At 66.0% G+C, this 13,256-nt stretch overlaps 1 protein-coding gene across 1 annotated transcript; it reads left to right on the forward strand.

Annotated features, from left to right (window-relative positions):
- The first annotated feature begins 6,853 nt into the window (after positions 1-6,853).
- On the forward strand, positions 6,854-13,138 carry KIF12 (kinesin family member 12). Its single transcript, XM_030537004.1, has 12 exons — positions 6,854-6,949; positions 7,088-7,223; positions 7,677-7,768; positions 8,118-8,259; positions 8,389-8,507; positions 8,764-8,868; positions 9,252-9,387; positions 9,574-9,703; positions 11,518-11,650; positions 12,152-12,288; positions 12,491-12,636; positions 12,999-13,138. Exons 1-12 carry the CDS (start codon positions 6,854-6,856, stop codon positions 13,136-13,138), a joined length of 1,512 nt encoding a protein of 503 aa, XP_030392864.1.
- Positions 13,139-13,256: the final 118 nt, after the last annotated feature.

Genomic DNA, 13,256 nt, shown 5'->3' on the forward strand with positions numbered 1-13,256 from the left:
TCTCCTGCCGGGGTCCCTGCGACCCGTCCCGTCCCGTCCGGTCCCGCGGCTCAGCGCTGCTGCCCGGCGGCTCCCGGGGCCTTTTATCCCCCGCTCCGCTCCCCCTCCCCGGCCAGCAGCTCCCAGGGGTCTGGGACCGCCCAGGCGGGTGCGAGCCGGCTTTGATCCCGCCGCGGTCTGACACCCGCGGGCTGCCCGCCCGCCCCTCAGCCGCGCCCGTCGGGGATCTCAGCGCTGCCCAGCGCCCCATTCCCAGCTCCCCTAGCCCAGCCGAGCCCCACTTCCCAGCCCCCCAACTCCAGCCCTGCTACCCCAGCCCAGCGCCCCATTCCCAGACAGCCCAGCCACGCCTGTCGTGGATCCCAGTGCCCCATTCCCATCCCTGCTACCCCCGCCCAAACACTCTCGTCGGGGGATCCCAGTCAGCCTGGGCCATCCCAGCCCCATCCCTGCCCAGCCCAGCCCCATCCCTGTTACCTCAGCCCAGTGCCCCAGCCCTGCCCAACCCCATTCCTGCTAACCCAGCCCAGCGCCCCATTCCCATCAGCCCAGTCCCCCCAGCCACGCCCGTCAGGGTCCCATTACTGCCCAGTGCCCCATTCCCATCCCTTCTAACCCCAGCCCAGCGCCCCATTCCCAGTCAGTCCAGCCCATCCCAGCACCCCAGCCACGCCCGTCGGGGGATCCCAGTCAGCCTGGACCATCCCAGCCCCATCCCTTCCCAGCCCAGCCCCATCCCTGCTACCCCAGACCTGTGCCCCATTCCCATCAGCCCAGCCCAGCCTCTCCCCACCCCCAGGGATGGGGCTGTTTTGGGCTCCCTCGGCTGGGGCTGCTTTAGCCAGGTCCTGGTGCCCTGGGCTGCGCCCTTCCCCCAGTGGGGTGACTGGCCAGGCCCTGCCCCTGCTCTGTGGGGATGACAAGGGGTGGCCCAGGAGCTGTCCCAGTTACTGAGGAAGGGAGGGCCCGGGCCCTGAGCAGCAGTGCCTCCCTTCCCCCGAGCCCAGGGGTAAGTAACTGGGGCTCCACCTTCTCCGTTGAGACCTGGGGCAGCTGCAGGTTCCAGGTTTGGAATGAAAAAGACTAAGCCGTGACCCAGCCGGGAGGAAGGAGTCTCACAGCAATATGTAGCCCCAGGCAGAGCAGGTTTGGTTGTGGGGCCACATGCTGAATGCTGAGAACCAACCCAAATCCTGATTGTGAGCCTCTCTTTGCTCTGGGACATCCCTTTGGGTCGGTTCCTCACCAGTTTCTTGCTGGAACTCACCAGGTCTCATCTAATTCCTTGCTGGGTGCTGGCAGGGCTGGCCCCAGGTCCCCGCACAGGATATTCCTGTCACCTTTCCCTATGGGCCCACCTGTCAGCTGTGCTCCAAGCCAGCTCCCTCTGCACTTGCATTCCAGGCTTCCCTGTGGGAAACCCTGCCCAGGCTGGCGGCACACAGGGCAGGGTGCCCTGGGGAAAGTGGCTGCCAACGTCCCAGCCTGGCAAATGGCCAGCAGTGCCAGCACATCCGCTATTAATGCCTGGGGGCTGAGCGGCTGTGTGCAGCTGCCCACGGGCGCCTCCGTGGCGTGATGGTGTGAGCAGTGGGTTGTCTGTCCTGAACGCTCTCGGCCCATCTGCACCTGCATCCAACTGCCTTGGCCTTACAAGGGGCCACGTGACCTGCAGCTGCTGGACTCTTTGGGGAATTGATTTCCCAGGGGAATACAAAGAGAGTGCTCCTCTTGCCAGGCGGCCAGCTGCAGGGAGCAGGCCCCTGTGCGCCATCCAGGGCTGGCACCAGAGTATGACACTGGAGGGTCCTGTGAAACACCAGAGCTCACTGCAGCCTCTGGGGGCAGGAGGGTGCGGATGGGACTCAGCCTCTAATTGTGCTGCTCTGTTTGCAGTACCGATTGGCTGGCGCTGCCCTGGTGGGAGCGCTGCCTGCACCGTAGCACAGGCATGGCCAGCTCCCCTTGTGCCTTGGGCAGTTCCTGGCACAGGGACAGAGGGGGCTGGAAGGTGGATTCAATGTCAATTAACCAAGCAGCCAGAGGAGCAGAGAGGGGGAGGGGACAAAGGGGTCAGTGGGCCCAAGGCTCCTGGTGGAAATGCAGAGGGACACCAGGCACGGGGGGTGGGGGGGGGAGGCGCAGGGTTTCAGGCCTCTTCCTCTCATCTGTGTGGGCAGGGCTCCATGGGATACCAGCCTCTCTGTGGCAGATAGGACGCAGTGCTGCCAATGTGCAGGGCCCCTCATGGCAGGGAGGGTCCAGGCTGACACGTGGCCCCTTCCTGGCTGACACGTGGTGCTGCTGCTGCTCGCCTGGTGGCTGTCCTGTGCTAGGCCCCAGATTGCATTTCCTCCAGCCCTGGTCGCCCGCTCAGCGAGGTTCCCGCAGTCACTGGCCTCTCCCTGCTGAGCGGGGCCCAGAGCTGGCTGGGGTCATTCCACCCTTCTCACTGGGTGCCTCTGAAAGGGACTGGCTTTGGCCAGCTTCCAGCGGCAGGTGGACCCAGACTCTGGCCCCCTTCTCCCTCTGGCCTCTCCTCAGGGAGCCTCCCCTGCAGCTGGTCACTTTCCAAGAGCCTGGGGGAGGGGCTAGCTCCCAAAGCTGGAGCAGGTGAATATTTAACCAGAGAGCTGGCACTTGCAGCTCTAGGCTGGTTGGGGGTGGTTCTGGCTGGAGAAGGGGGCAGCCGAAGAGCTGCAGATCTCACCCTGCAGAGGAGAGCTGTGAGATGGAGCTGGAGATGGAGATGGAGCTGGAGCCCAGGGTGGGCGCAGGAGCCAAGCCACTACATCTAGCTGCACAGTAAGCCAGAGTCTCACAGGAGCTAGTGGGGCACCCACCCCATCTCTCTGGGGCCACCCAGGGACTAAGGGTGGTCAGGGTACCCAGTCCTGGCAGGGGGAAAGGACCACAGGTCCCTTCAGCCTAGGGGGGCCCTGGAGTCTCCTGTTCCTTCACACCAGGTGCAAGGGTGCCCTTCCCTCTGGCGGTGGAAGGGTTAACTACATAGCTGAGCTTGGGAAGTGCCAGTGCTGCAGCTGGTGAGGGGCTGTGGGGCGCTGGAGCCCAAAGCCTTAGCAGCTGCATGGCCCAGACAGACAGCCCCTGGCTCCCCGGGCTGTCAGAGTCCCTGCTCCCCACACTGGTTGTTTTCCCCAGGAGCCCAGCAGGCGAACAGGAGGATCCTGTGGACAGGAAGGAAACACGTCTCCGGGTGGTGGTCAGGTGAGGGGGAAGGGAGGGGGACGGGCGGCTGATGGGTGCATGAGCTGAGGCCGGTTTAGGAACAGGCACCTGGGACCAGGAAGGTGCCTGCATGGTGAACGATGCCTTTCCCTTTGGCTAGGGTTCGGCCCCTGACCTGCCTGGAGCGCCGCAGAGGGGCCCAGCGTGTGGTGCACTGCCTTGGGGACAACACCGTCTATGTGAGTGCCCCACGCTGGACAGGCCAAAGCTGGGCGCTGGCCTGATCCTGAGCCAGCTCTCCTCTCCTCATCCAGGTGAATGCGCCCGGGCAGGAGGCGGCCTTCAGGCTAAGTGCAGTGTTCGATGCAGGCACGTCCCAGGAAGGGGTGTTTGAAGGCAGCGGGATGAAGCGACTCATAGAGCTGGCAGCGAATGGGTGAGGCTGAGGCAACCCTAAGTGGAGAGCATGCTCTCCCCCTCCCCCAACTGCCATCCATAACCCCCCCACAGCCATGAATGTGCTCCCCCTGCCCCCACCCACCATAGCCCCCAGCCAGCCATGCACACGCTGCCCCTCCATCTGCCCCCATAGCCTCCAGCCAGCCATGCACACGCTGCCCCTCTACCTGCCCCCCATAGCCTCCAGCCAGCCATGCACACGCTGCCCCTCTACCTGCCCCCCCATAGCCTCCAGCCAGCCATGCACACGCTGCCCCTCCACCTGCCCCCATAGCCCCCAGCCAGCCATGCACACGCTCCCCCTGCCCCCACCCACCATAGCCCCCAGCCAGCCATGCACACGCTGCCCCTCTATCTGCCCCCCCATAGCCCCCAGCCAGCCATGCACACGCTGCCCCTCTACCTGCCCCCCCATAGCCCCGAGCCACCATGCACACGCTCCCCCTGCCCCCACCCACCATAGCCCCCAGCCAGCCATGCACACGCTCCCCCTCCACCTGCCCCCCATAGCCTCCAGCCAGCCATGCACACGCTGCCCCTCCACCTGCCCCCCATAGCCTCCAGTCGGCCATGCACACGTTCCCCCTCCACCTGCCCCCCATGGCCCCAGCCAGCCATGCACACGCTGCCCCTCCATCTGCCCCCCATAGCCTCCAGCCAGCCATGCACACGCTGCCCCTCTATCTGCCCCCCATAGCCCCCAGCCAGCCATGCACACGCTGCCCCTCTACCTGCCCCCCATAGCCTCCAGCCAGCCATGCACACGCTGCCCCTCCACCTGCCCCCATAGCCCCCAGCCAGCCATGCACACGCTGCCCCTCCACCTGCCCCCCATAGCCCCCAGCCAGCCATGCACACGCTCCCCCTCCACCTGCCCCCCATAGCCTCCAGCCAGCCATGCACACGCTCCCCCTCCACCTGCCCCCCATAGCCTCCAGCCAGCCATGCACACGCTGCCCCTCCACCTGCCCCCATAGCCTCCAGCCAGCCATGCACACGCTGCCCCTCTACCTGCCCCCCCATAGCCTCCAGCCAGCCATGCACACGCTGCCCCTCCACCTGCCCCCATAGCCCCCAGCCAGCCATGCACACGCTCCCCCTGCCCCCACCCACCATAGCCCCCAGCCAGCCATGCACACGCTCCCCCTCCACCTGCCCCCCATAGCCTCCAGCCAGCCATGCACACGCTCCCCCTGCCTCCACCCACCATAGCCCCCAGCCAGCCATGCACACGCTCCCCCTGCCCCCACCCACCATAGCCTCCAGCCAGCCATGCACACGCTGCCCCTCCACCTGCCCCCCATAGCCTCCAGCCGGCCATGCACACGCTCCCCCTCCACCTGCCCCCCATAGCCTCCAGCGAGCCATGCACACGCTCCCCCTCCACCTGTCCCCTATAGCCTCCAGCCAGCCATGCACATGCTCCCCCTCCACCTGCCCCCCCATAGCCTCCAGTCAGCCATGCACACGCTGCTCCTCCACCCGCCCCCCATAAGCCCCCAGCCAGCCATGCACATGCTCCCCCTGCCCCCACCCACCATAGCCCCCAGCCAGCCATGCACACGCTGCCCCTCCATCTGCCCCCCATGGCCCCCAGCCAGCCATGCACACGCTGCCCCTCCATCTGCCCCCATAGCCTCCAGCCAGCCATGCACATGCTGCCCCTCCACCTGCACCCCATAGCCCCCAGCCAGCCATGCACACGCTGACCCTCCACCTGCCCCCCATAGCCTCCAGCCAGCCATGCACACGCTCCCCCTCCACCTGCCCCCCCATAGCCTCCAGTCAGCCATGCACACGCTGCCCCTCCACCTGCCCCCCATAGCCCCCAGCCAGCCATGCACACACTCCCCCTCCACCTGCCCCCCATATCCCCCAGCCAGCCATGCACACGCTGGCCCTCCACCTGCCACCCATATCCCCCAGCCAGCCATGCACATGCTGCCCCTCCACCTGCCCCCCATAGCCTCCAGCCAGCCATGCACACGCTGCCCCTCCACCTGCCCCCCATAGCCTCCAGCCAGCCATGCACACGCTGCCCCTCCACCTGCCCCCCATAGCCCCCAGCCAGCCATGCACACTCCCCCTCCACCTGCCCCCCATAGCCTCCAGCCAGCCATGCACACGCTCCCCCTCCACCTGCCCCCCATAGCCCCCAGCCAGCCATGCACACTCCCCCTCCACCTGCCCCCCATAGCCCCCAGCCAGCCATGCACACTCCCCCTCCACCTGCCCCCCATAGCCTCCAGCCAGCCATGCACACGCTCCCCCTCCACCTGCCCCCCATAGCCCCCAGCCAGCCATGCACACGCTGCCCCTCCACCTGCCCCCCCATAGCCTCCAGCCAGCCATGCACACGCTCCCCCTCCTTGCTCACCCTCACTGTGGCCTCCTTCCCAGCAGCCATCTGCAGTTTTCTACCTACACACCCTGTACAGACTCACCCCCAGGCACAAGCATCCAGTCTCACCCACTCCCATTTGTGGCCTCCCTCCCCAGTAACTGCCAGCACCATCCTCCTCACACCAGCGCGTGCCCCCAGCCGTGCGCACCTTCACCTCCTCGTGCTCTCAGGCACCATGTTGTGCCAGTGCAGAACCGCTGGGTCACAGCCCCGCTCCAGTGTGTGTCTGCATTACCTGGCTCCGCCACGGGAGGGCGCCCTGCACCCTCCAAGGAAGGGTGCAGGTGCTCAGCGGCTCTTCTGCCCCCTCCCCCAGGTTCTCCTGCACTGCCTTTGCCTTTGGACAAACAGGCTCTGGAAAGACCTACACGTTAATGGGATCCTTAGCCCAGGTGAGAGCCCTCCTCAGGGGCAGACCCACAGCCGTGCTGAGCAGGTACTGCAACCAGCGCCTCCTGGATCACGGGCCCCGGCCCCTCCCAGCAGGGGGCGCTGTGGAGCGTGGGGCAGAATGCTGGCTGTGGGGGCAAGCTCCCAGTTACCCCGGCCCCTCCCAGCAGGGGCGCTGGGGGCATGGAGCAGGGCGCTGGCTGTGGGGGGAAGCTCCCAGTTACTCCAGCCCCAGCCTCTCCCAGCAGGGGGCGCTGTGGGGAGCAGGGGAGGGTGCTGGCTCAGGGGTGGGTCTCAGTTTCCTGCTGCGGGGTGGGGGGAAGCTCAGGGGACCCTGCCATTGGCTTTCCAAAACTTCTCCCCTCTCTGCAGAGCAAGGGCCAGCCAGCGACTCCCTACCTCGGGGGGCTGATGCAAAGGGCCTTTGTGTGTCTCCTGGAGCAGACGCAGCCCTACAGACCCGGCCTCATCCTCAGCGCCTCGTATGTGGAGATATACAATGAGCAGGTAGGGCCACCCCGCCTGGACAAAGAGCTCATGTGCAGGGCTGGCTGATGAGACCTGTCCCTGCCCCCCATTACCTCTCTGCTCACCTGGCTTTCTGGGCTCCATTCCCACCTGCTCCGCTGCCTCTCCTCTGTCCAGGTGAGAGACCTGCTGAGCCCAGGGCCACCCAGGCCCCTGCCCGTGCGATGGAGTAAAACCAGGGGCTTCTACATTGAGAACCTGCTCATGGTGGAGTTTGGGAGCCTGGAGGCCATCATGGACCTGCTGCAGGAAGGTACCGCACAGGGTGTCTCCAGCCTTGCAGGGCGCTGGGGAGGGGCACAGGCAGGACCCCCCACAGGGCTCTGCAGCCCATGAGCAAGGAGCCCAGTGCAGAAGGGGACCCCTGGTGGCCAGGTGGGGAGCGAATTCCCTTTTGCTGCGCCTAGTGGTTGGGAGCTGCTCCTCCCATGAGCAGACCCTGGCACGGTCCTGCCTTGCCTGGTGCTGGAGCTTTCTGCCTGCACCAGGGCATCACTCTAGCCTAGGTCGTCAGCTGTTTTCCAAGGCAGTACTGGCAGCCTGGGGGCACTGAGGGAAGAGGCTCCATCCCCGTTCCTGGAGCTGCAGAGGGGCCCCCCCATAATGAGCTCAGGTTCTGTAGGAGGGTGAGGCCCAGCGCCAGGGGGGTCAGGGGCTGTTTAACCTTTTCGCCCGGCTCTGAACTGCCTGTGCCTCCCGCTCCCAGGCACCCGAAGGCGGCGGAGCGCCGCGCATGCACTGAATGGGCACTCGAGCCGCAGCCATGCCCTGCTGACCATCCGCATCCACCGCAAGGCTGTGAGTCACTCGCGTCCCAGCACGTGGGGCCTCGGGGGCCATGGCATAGCCCACCCTGCTCCCAGGGGGCCAGCTGCATTGGCAGCTTGGGGGAGGCTCCTAGGGGCACACGGGGAGGCAAATGGGCACTGGCCTGAAAGGCTTCGATTTGCTACTGCCCTGCCACCCTCCAGGGGCTGCTCTGGGCTGACGCCTGTCTGAGCCAGCCTGGTGCTTCTCCCTTCACTGGGCTTGCTAGGGCCTGCACTGGAGACCCCAGGTGCGCAGGGCAGGCTGCCTGGCTGGGAGTGTCCCTAGAGGCCCATGGAGCAGGACACCTGTGAGCTACGGTCCCTCCCCTTCCCCACAGATGAGCCCAGACCCCAGCTCCCGCCAGCAAGGCATGCTCTGCTTCGTGGACCTGGCTGGCAGCGAGAGGGTGAAGGACACCGGCTCGGCTGGGGAGCGCTTAGTGGAGGCCAGCAACATCAACCGCAGTCTCCTGGCTCTGGGTAAGGCCCCTGCAGCAGGCCAGAGAGAGGGGCCAGGCTTGCAGGCTCCCCCAGTTGGCTGCAGGCTCGGCTGTGCCTTGAGGCTTTTCTGAGCGCCAAGGCAAGTGTGACGGGCTGTCCTCCCCGCAGGGCACTGCATCTCTCTGCTGGTGGACCCCAGACGGAGGTGGAGTCACATCCCGTACAGGGACAGCAAGCTCACCCGGCTGCTGGCCGAGTCCCTGGGCGGATCCGGGATCACGCTCATGGTAGGAGCCTGGCTCCCCTCTGTACCGGGAAGGGCTGGGTGAGGGCCTGGAGCCGCAGCCCCACAGGTGCAGAGCTGGGATGGGGACCTGTCAAAGTCACACTGCAAGGCTGTGGGCGAGCTAGGACTAGAACCCAGGAGTCTGGGATTCCTGCCTGAGCCGGCTAGGCCGGGGCCACAGGAAGAGACTCACCAAAGCCCTCTCTGCTGAGGGCCCCTCCGGGAGCTGCTCCTCAGCCTCGTCCCTTGTCCAGCAGGTCGCCTGCATCTCGCCCTCCTTGCACTGCCTCCCGGAGACACTGCGCACACTGCGCTTCGCCGGCAGGGCCAAGAAGGTCACCACCAAGCCTGTGGCACAGAGGGTAAGGCCAGAGGGTTCTGAACACGTGGACGGCCACGTGGGGTCAGACCTGGAGCCCAGTGTCCTGTCTCTGACAGCAGCCAATGCCAGGTGCTTCAGAGGGAATGAACAGAGCAGGGCAATTATCGAGTGATCCTGCCCCTGGCGTCCAGTCCCAGCTTCTGGCAGTTGGCAGTTCAGGGACACCCACAGCATGGGGTTGTGTCCCTGCCCAGCCTGGCTAACAGCTGTTAATGGGCCTAGCCTCCAGGAACTCATCTTGTTCTTTTTTGAACCCAGTTATTCTCTTGGCCTTCACAACATCTGAGTTCGCTGCATCCCAGGGCAGGGCCCCTTGTGGCCAGGGCCCCTTCCCCTCTAAGCCTTGTGTCTTTGATTTCCCAGATTTCCCGGGAGAAGCTGCTGCGAAGTTTGGAGCAAGAAATCCAGGCCCTGCGGGAGGAAAACCTCTCCCTGCGCCAGCAGCTGCAGCTGCCCAGGATACTGGGCGGGAGCACAGCCACCCACACAGCCCCCACACGTGCGTGCAGCTGGGGGCGGGGCAGGGCTGGGGGTCAGAGGGATCAGGGCCGCCTTGGGGGACAGGAGTGGGGCACCATGGGCTTGTGCACCAGAGAAGTATGTGATCTGCCACTCCCCAGGCCCTGGCCCAAGTGCAGATGCAGCGGCTGGGCTCCAGTTGTCACCCATCTCATCTTCCTTGCAGAGCTGCCTGAGTGCCAGGAAGAGAGCCATGCCCCTGGGCAGAGAGGGGCCCCGAGGAGAGCACCCGGCTTGGCCAGGCGCAGCCTCTATGGCCTCCTGCAGGAGTTTGTGCTGGAGAACGAGCAGCTTAGGTAGCAACAGGATGTTCTCCCTTCTGGGCTGACCCCTGGGAGACTCAACTCCTGGCGGGGGGGGCCAGCCCCACACCTCCCTCAAGCCCTGATGTGCGGGTGAGCCCCGGGCATGGCCTGGTACCTAGCACAGAGGTCACTGGCAAAGCAATGCATCCTACACACATGGGGTGGGCAGGGCCGCATCGTGTGTTCCGCAGCCACCTCAAGCCAGCTGCTATCCTGCGGCAGGCAGCAAGGCCCAGCTCCTCCCAGGCTGGGCTCAGGGAAGGGGCACCCCAGCCCAGCTCCCCCAGGCAAGTGCTTTTCCCCTGGCCCGAGGGCAGTGAGTGGCTGGGAGCCGCTGTTTTGGCACAGGGATCCAAGCCAGAGCTGCCCCCACCTTGGCACAGGGGCTAACCCTCAGGCCAGGTGGCTGGGCTCTCCCCGGCACAGACTCACCAGCAGCTCCACCACACCCACCCAGGCTCTGCCTGCCTCCCCGCCTCTCGCCGCAGAGTCCCTGCCATGCCCGGCTCTCTGCGACTCCAAGAACCACCACCAACCCTTCTCCATACCTGGAAGAGCCCCCAGCAGCTTGCAGGCTGCCCCAGCTCAGTCACCCAACCTGGGCCTGGAACCCCGAAAGATCAGCACTGCTGGCCCGGGTGAATGAGCCAGTTCTTGCTCCTCCTGGCTCCTCGCACCCAGCGAGGGGTTGCCCCAGTGCACTACCCAAAGGGCGCGGTGAGTCTGGCCTGGCACGGGGCAGGCACCCTGCATAGGAGTGGGCCCTGCTAGAGTCTGGATGAATGGCTGGGGTGGGGCCCAGCATCCACAGGTCACCGCACTCTCCCCTTCCTATTGTCCCGCTTGGCCAAGGAGGGAGCCGATCCTGCTGATGAGCAGCCAAGCCCTTGCCAGGGAGGGGCAACGTGCACTGGCGCAGGAGCTGGCGAGGTAAAGGGCCAGGGGGAGGGGCAATGCAGGCAGGGCCTGAGAGCCCCATGGGTGGGTAGGGCCCAGGCTGGAGGCCTGGCTGAGTGGGTGACAGCTGCGCTGTAGGGCGAGGAAACCCCTCGTTAGCCAGGCCCTGAGCTGTGTGCGCAATGGGGAGGCATTTCCGAGTCACCTGAAGAACTGTGGGGGGGACGTCTGGACTCTCAGTGCTGGCGTGGAGGGGGTGGAGGGGCCGGTGAGGGGCACTCGGCACATGTGGGGGCGGTGCTGGGCATGCAGGGGGATGCACGGTGCACACTGGTGCACGGGGGGACACTTGGCGTGCTGGGGGGATGCTCAGTGCATGCTGGGTGTGGGGGGGCACTGGGTGTGGGGGGGGTGCTGGGCCTGCGTGGGGGGGCATTGGGTGTGTGTGGGGCGTTGGGCATGCAGTGTGGGGGGTGCTGAGATGGGAAACTACCTGGGGAGGGTTCCAGGTTACTATAGCGAATTCTTTCCCAGGTGTCTTGCAGAGCCCAGGCCCGTCCCTAAGGCCAGCCTTGGGTTACTCATGGGCCGCGGTCCCTGGGGCAGGCGCAGTCCCAGGCCTGGCAGAACAGCCAGGCTCGGGGAGCCCCTGAAACGGGTGTTGCAGGAATTCCTGCTCCAGGCAGCTTCTCAGCCAACCGCAGGCCCCGCCAGCCCCTGGAGCTGCTGGCTGGGTGCCTGACCTGCCTGTCACTGGGGTGACCCCCCCCCCCAAGTCGCACCCTGCCAGGCTGTGGGGCTGCTGGCTCTTGCCTCGCTGGGCACCGTGGCTGGGATGGCCCAGCTCCTCAGGAATGTTGTGATGCCCCAGGGTGGCCCCACTCCCACTCCTCTCGTTTACATTCCAGGCACCTGGAGTCCCCCCGAGCCCTCAGCAGCTGGGGCCAGGCCCGACGCTCCCCCGAAGCTGCCCCTGGCTCCTGCAGCATCCAGGCCCGGCCCTGCCCCCGCCCTGCCCCCGGTGCAGCCCAGTGTGGCCACGTGAGTCTCCTCTTCCTGTCTGACTTGGCGCCTGAGGCCCTGGCCCCCACGTGTCCTGCAGGCTGGTTTGTCAGCCCGTGGCCGTGACGCCCCAGGAGAGCCGACGCCCCAGCATCTGGGCTGGTTCTGGCTCTGCCGAGGGGAATCTGGCTGAAAGCCGCTCCTGCGGAGCCCAGCTCAGCACAAAGGGCAGAGAACGGATGGGCCATGGAGCCTGGACTCCCACCTCCCTTCCAGCGGGACACCTGCCCCAGCCTGTGCCCTGGCCCTGGCGCCCCCAGCCATGTGTGGAGCTAAGCCCCAGCACACGCAGGCGCTGTGCCGGCTGGAGGCCTGAGCCACGGCCCCTCCCCTGCTCTCTTACTCTTGCAGACCCTGTCCCTGGCTGCCGCTGCCCTGCCAGGGCTCCCAGGTTCGGCTCCCTCTGCCAGGCTGGCTGGGAACAGGAAGCGGGAGCTTTCAGCCTAAGGGCTCTGCTTGTCCTTCCAGCTGCTCGGGGAGCTGCTGCCATGGGAGGGGCTCACTGCCCAGAGCAGTTCCAGGTTCCAGGGGTCCAGCCAGGGCAGCCCATGGGAGGATCCGGCTCAGCCCTGGCCCCAGCAGCACCCTGTGGCTCCCTGGCTTCTCCAGGGGAAAAGGTGAGAGTCAGCAACCTGGGGCCAGGTGTGAGTCCGGCCGTGGGGCTGTGCAGGCAGGAGCACAGGCCCCCAGGACAGGGCAGGGGCTCAGGGCACATCAGAAGGTGACCCAGGGACAGGGTGGGAGGCAGTGGGGTGGGGCAGCCATGGCCAGATTTGATGTGGGCCCCAGTACTCAGCACAGGCCTTGCTTGCTCTGCAGGAGCCTGGGCCGAAGGAAGAGCTCTGCTGGCTCGTGTCTGCTCCTGAGAGAAACCCAGCAGCAGGGCCCCAAGCCTCCTCCCAGCCTGGAGGGGCAGGTCGTGCCGTCAGCCCCTCCCTTGCCAGGCAGCAGCACAGGGCACCAAGGTAAGACATGACAAAGCAGCAGCTGCCAAGGTTTCTCTATTGGAGGGGTCAGAATTGGGGTGTCCCTGGCTCCCCATAGGGGGCCCTCAACTGTGCAGATACTGTGAGCCTGGGTCAGGAGAAGCCCTTCCCAGCATGCCTTGCACAAGAGACTAAGGGAGATGTGGGGCAGAGGCTCCCTGGAAGTCGTATCTTCGTGGAGCTGAATTGGGGGGGTGGGGAGCTCCTTAGCTTTGGGGCCCATCCCAGGATCGTGACCCTTTCCCCAGCTCTGGTTCCCTGACACCCGCTTGCAGCCAGAGGGGAGGAGGGTTGAGCCCAGGGCGGGGCTGCCACTAATCGCTCCTGTCCTTTGCGGCCAGCAGCAGGTGCTGACCCCGAGCTGCAGCTGGAGGAGGTGCTGGACAGCGCCAATACTACAGCCTGCGGACCCAGGGCTCCGGCTGCACATGGGATGCCCGGGATTGACTCTGAGCACGTGCCCCACGCCAAGGGACAATAACTCTTTCAGTGCTGTGGTGCATGGCCAGGACCCAGGGCCCAGTCCCCTGCAGGCTCTGGGGAGGCAGGTGGGGCTGGCTGGGGTGGGGCCTGCACAGCCCTGCCCACGAAGCTCCCGC

Source organism: Gopherus evgoodei, chromosome 17 (assembly GCF_007399415.2).
Source record: "Gopherus evgoodei ecotype Sinaloan lineage chromosome 17, rGopEvg1_v1.p, whole genome shotgun sequence".
NCBI classification, from domain to species: Eukaryota; Metazoa; Chordata; order Testudines; family Testudinidae; genus Gopherus; species Gopherus evgoodei.

What these genes read in the sequence shown, in the direction of transcription:
- KIF12 (XM_030537004.1), top strand. Translation starts at nt 6,854, where the DNA reads ATGCAAAGGGCCTTTGTGTGTCTCCTGGAGCAGACGCAGCCCTACAGA. An exon ending in CATGGACCTGCTGCAGGAAG is followed by an intron (nt 7,224 to 7,676) that starts GTACCGCACAGG and finishes TCCCGCTCCCAG; the next exon opens with GCACCCGAAGGCGGCGGAGC. An exon ending in CCGCAGTCTCCTGGCTCTGG is followed by an intron (nt 8,260 to 8,388) that starts GTAAGGCCCCTG and finishes TCCTCCCCGCAG; the next exon opens with GGCACTGCATCTCTCTGCTG.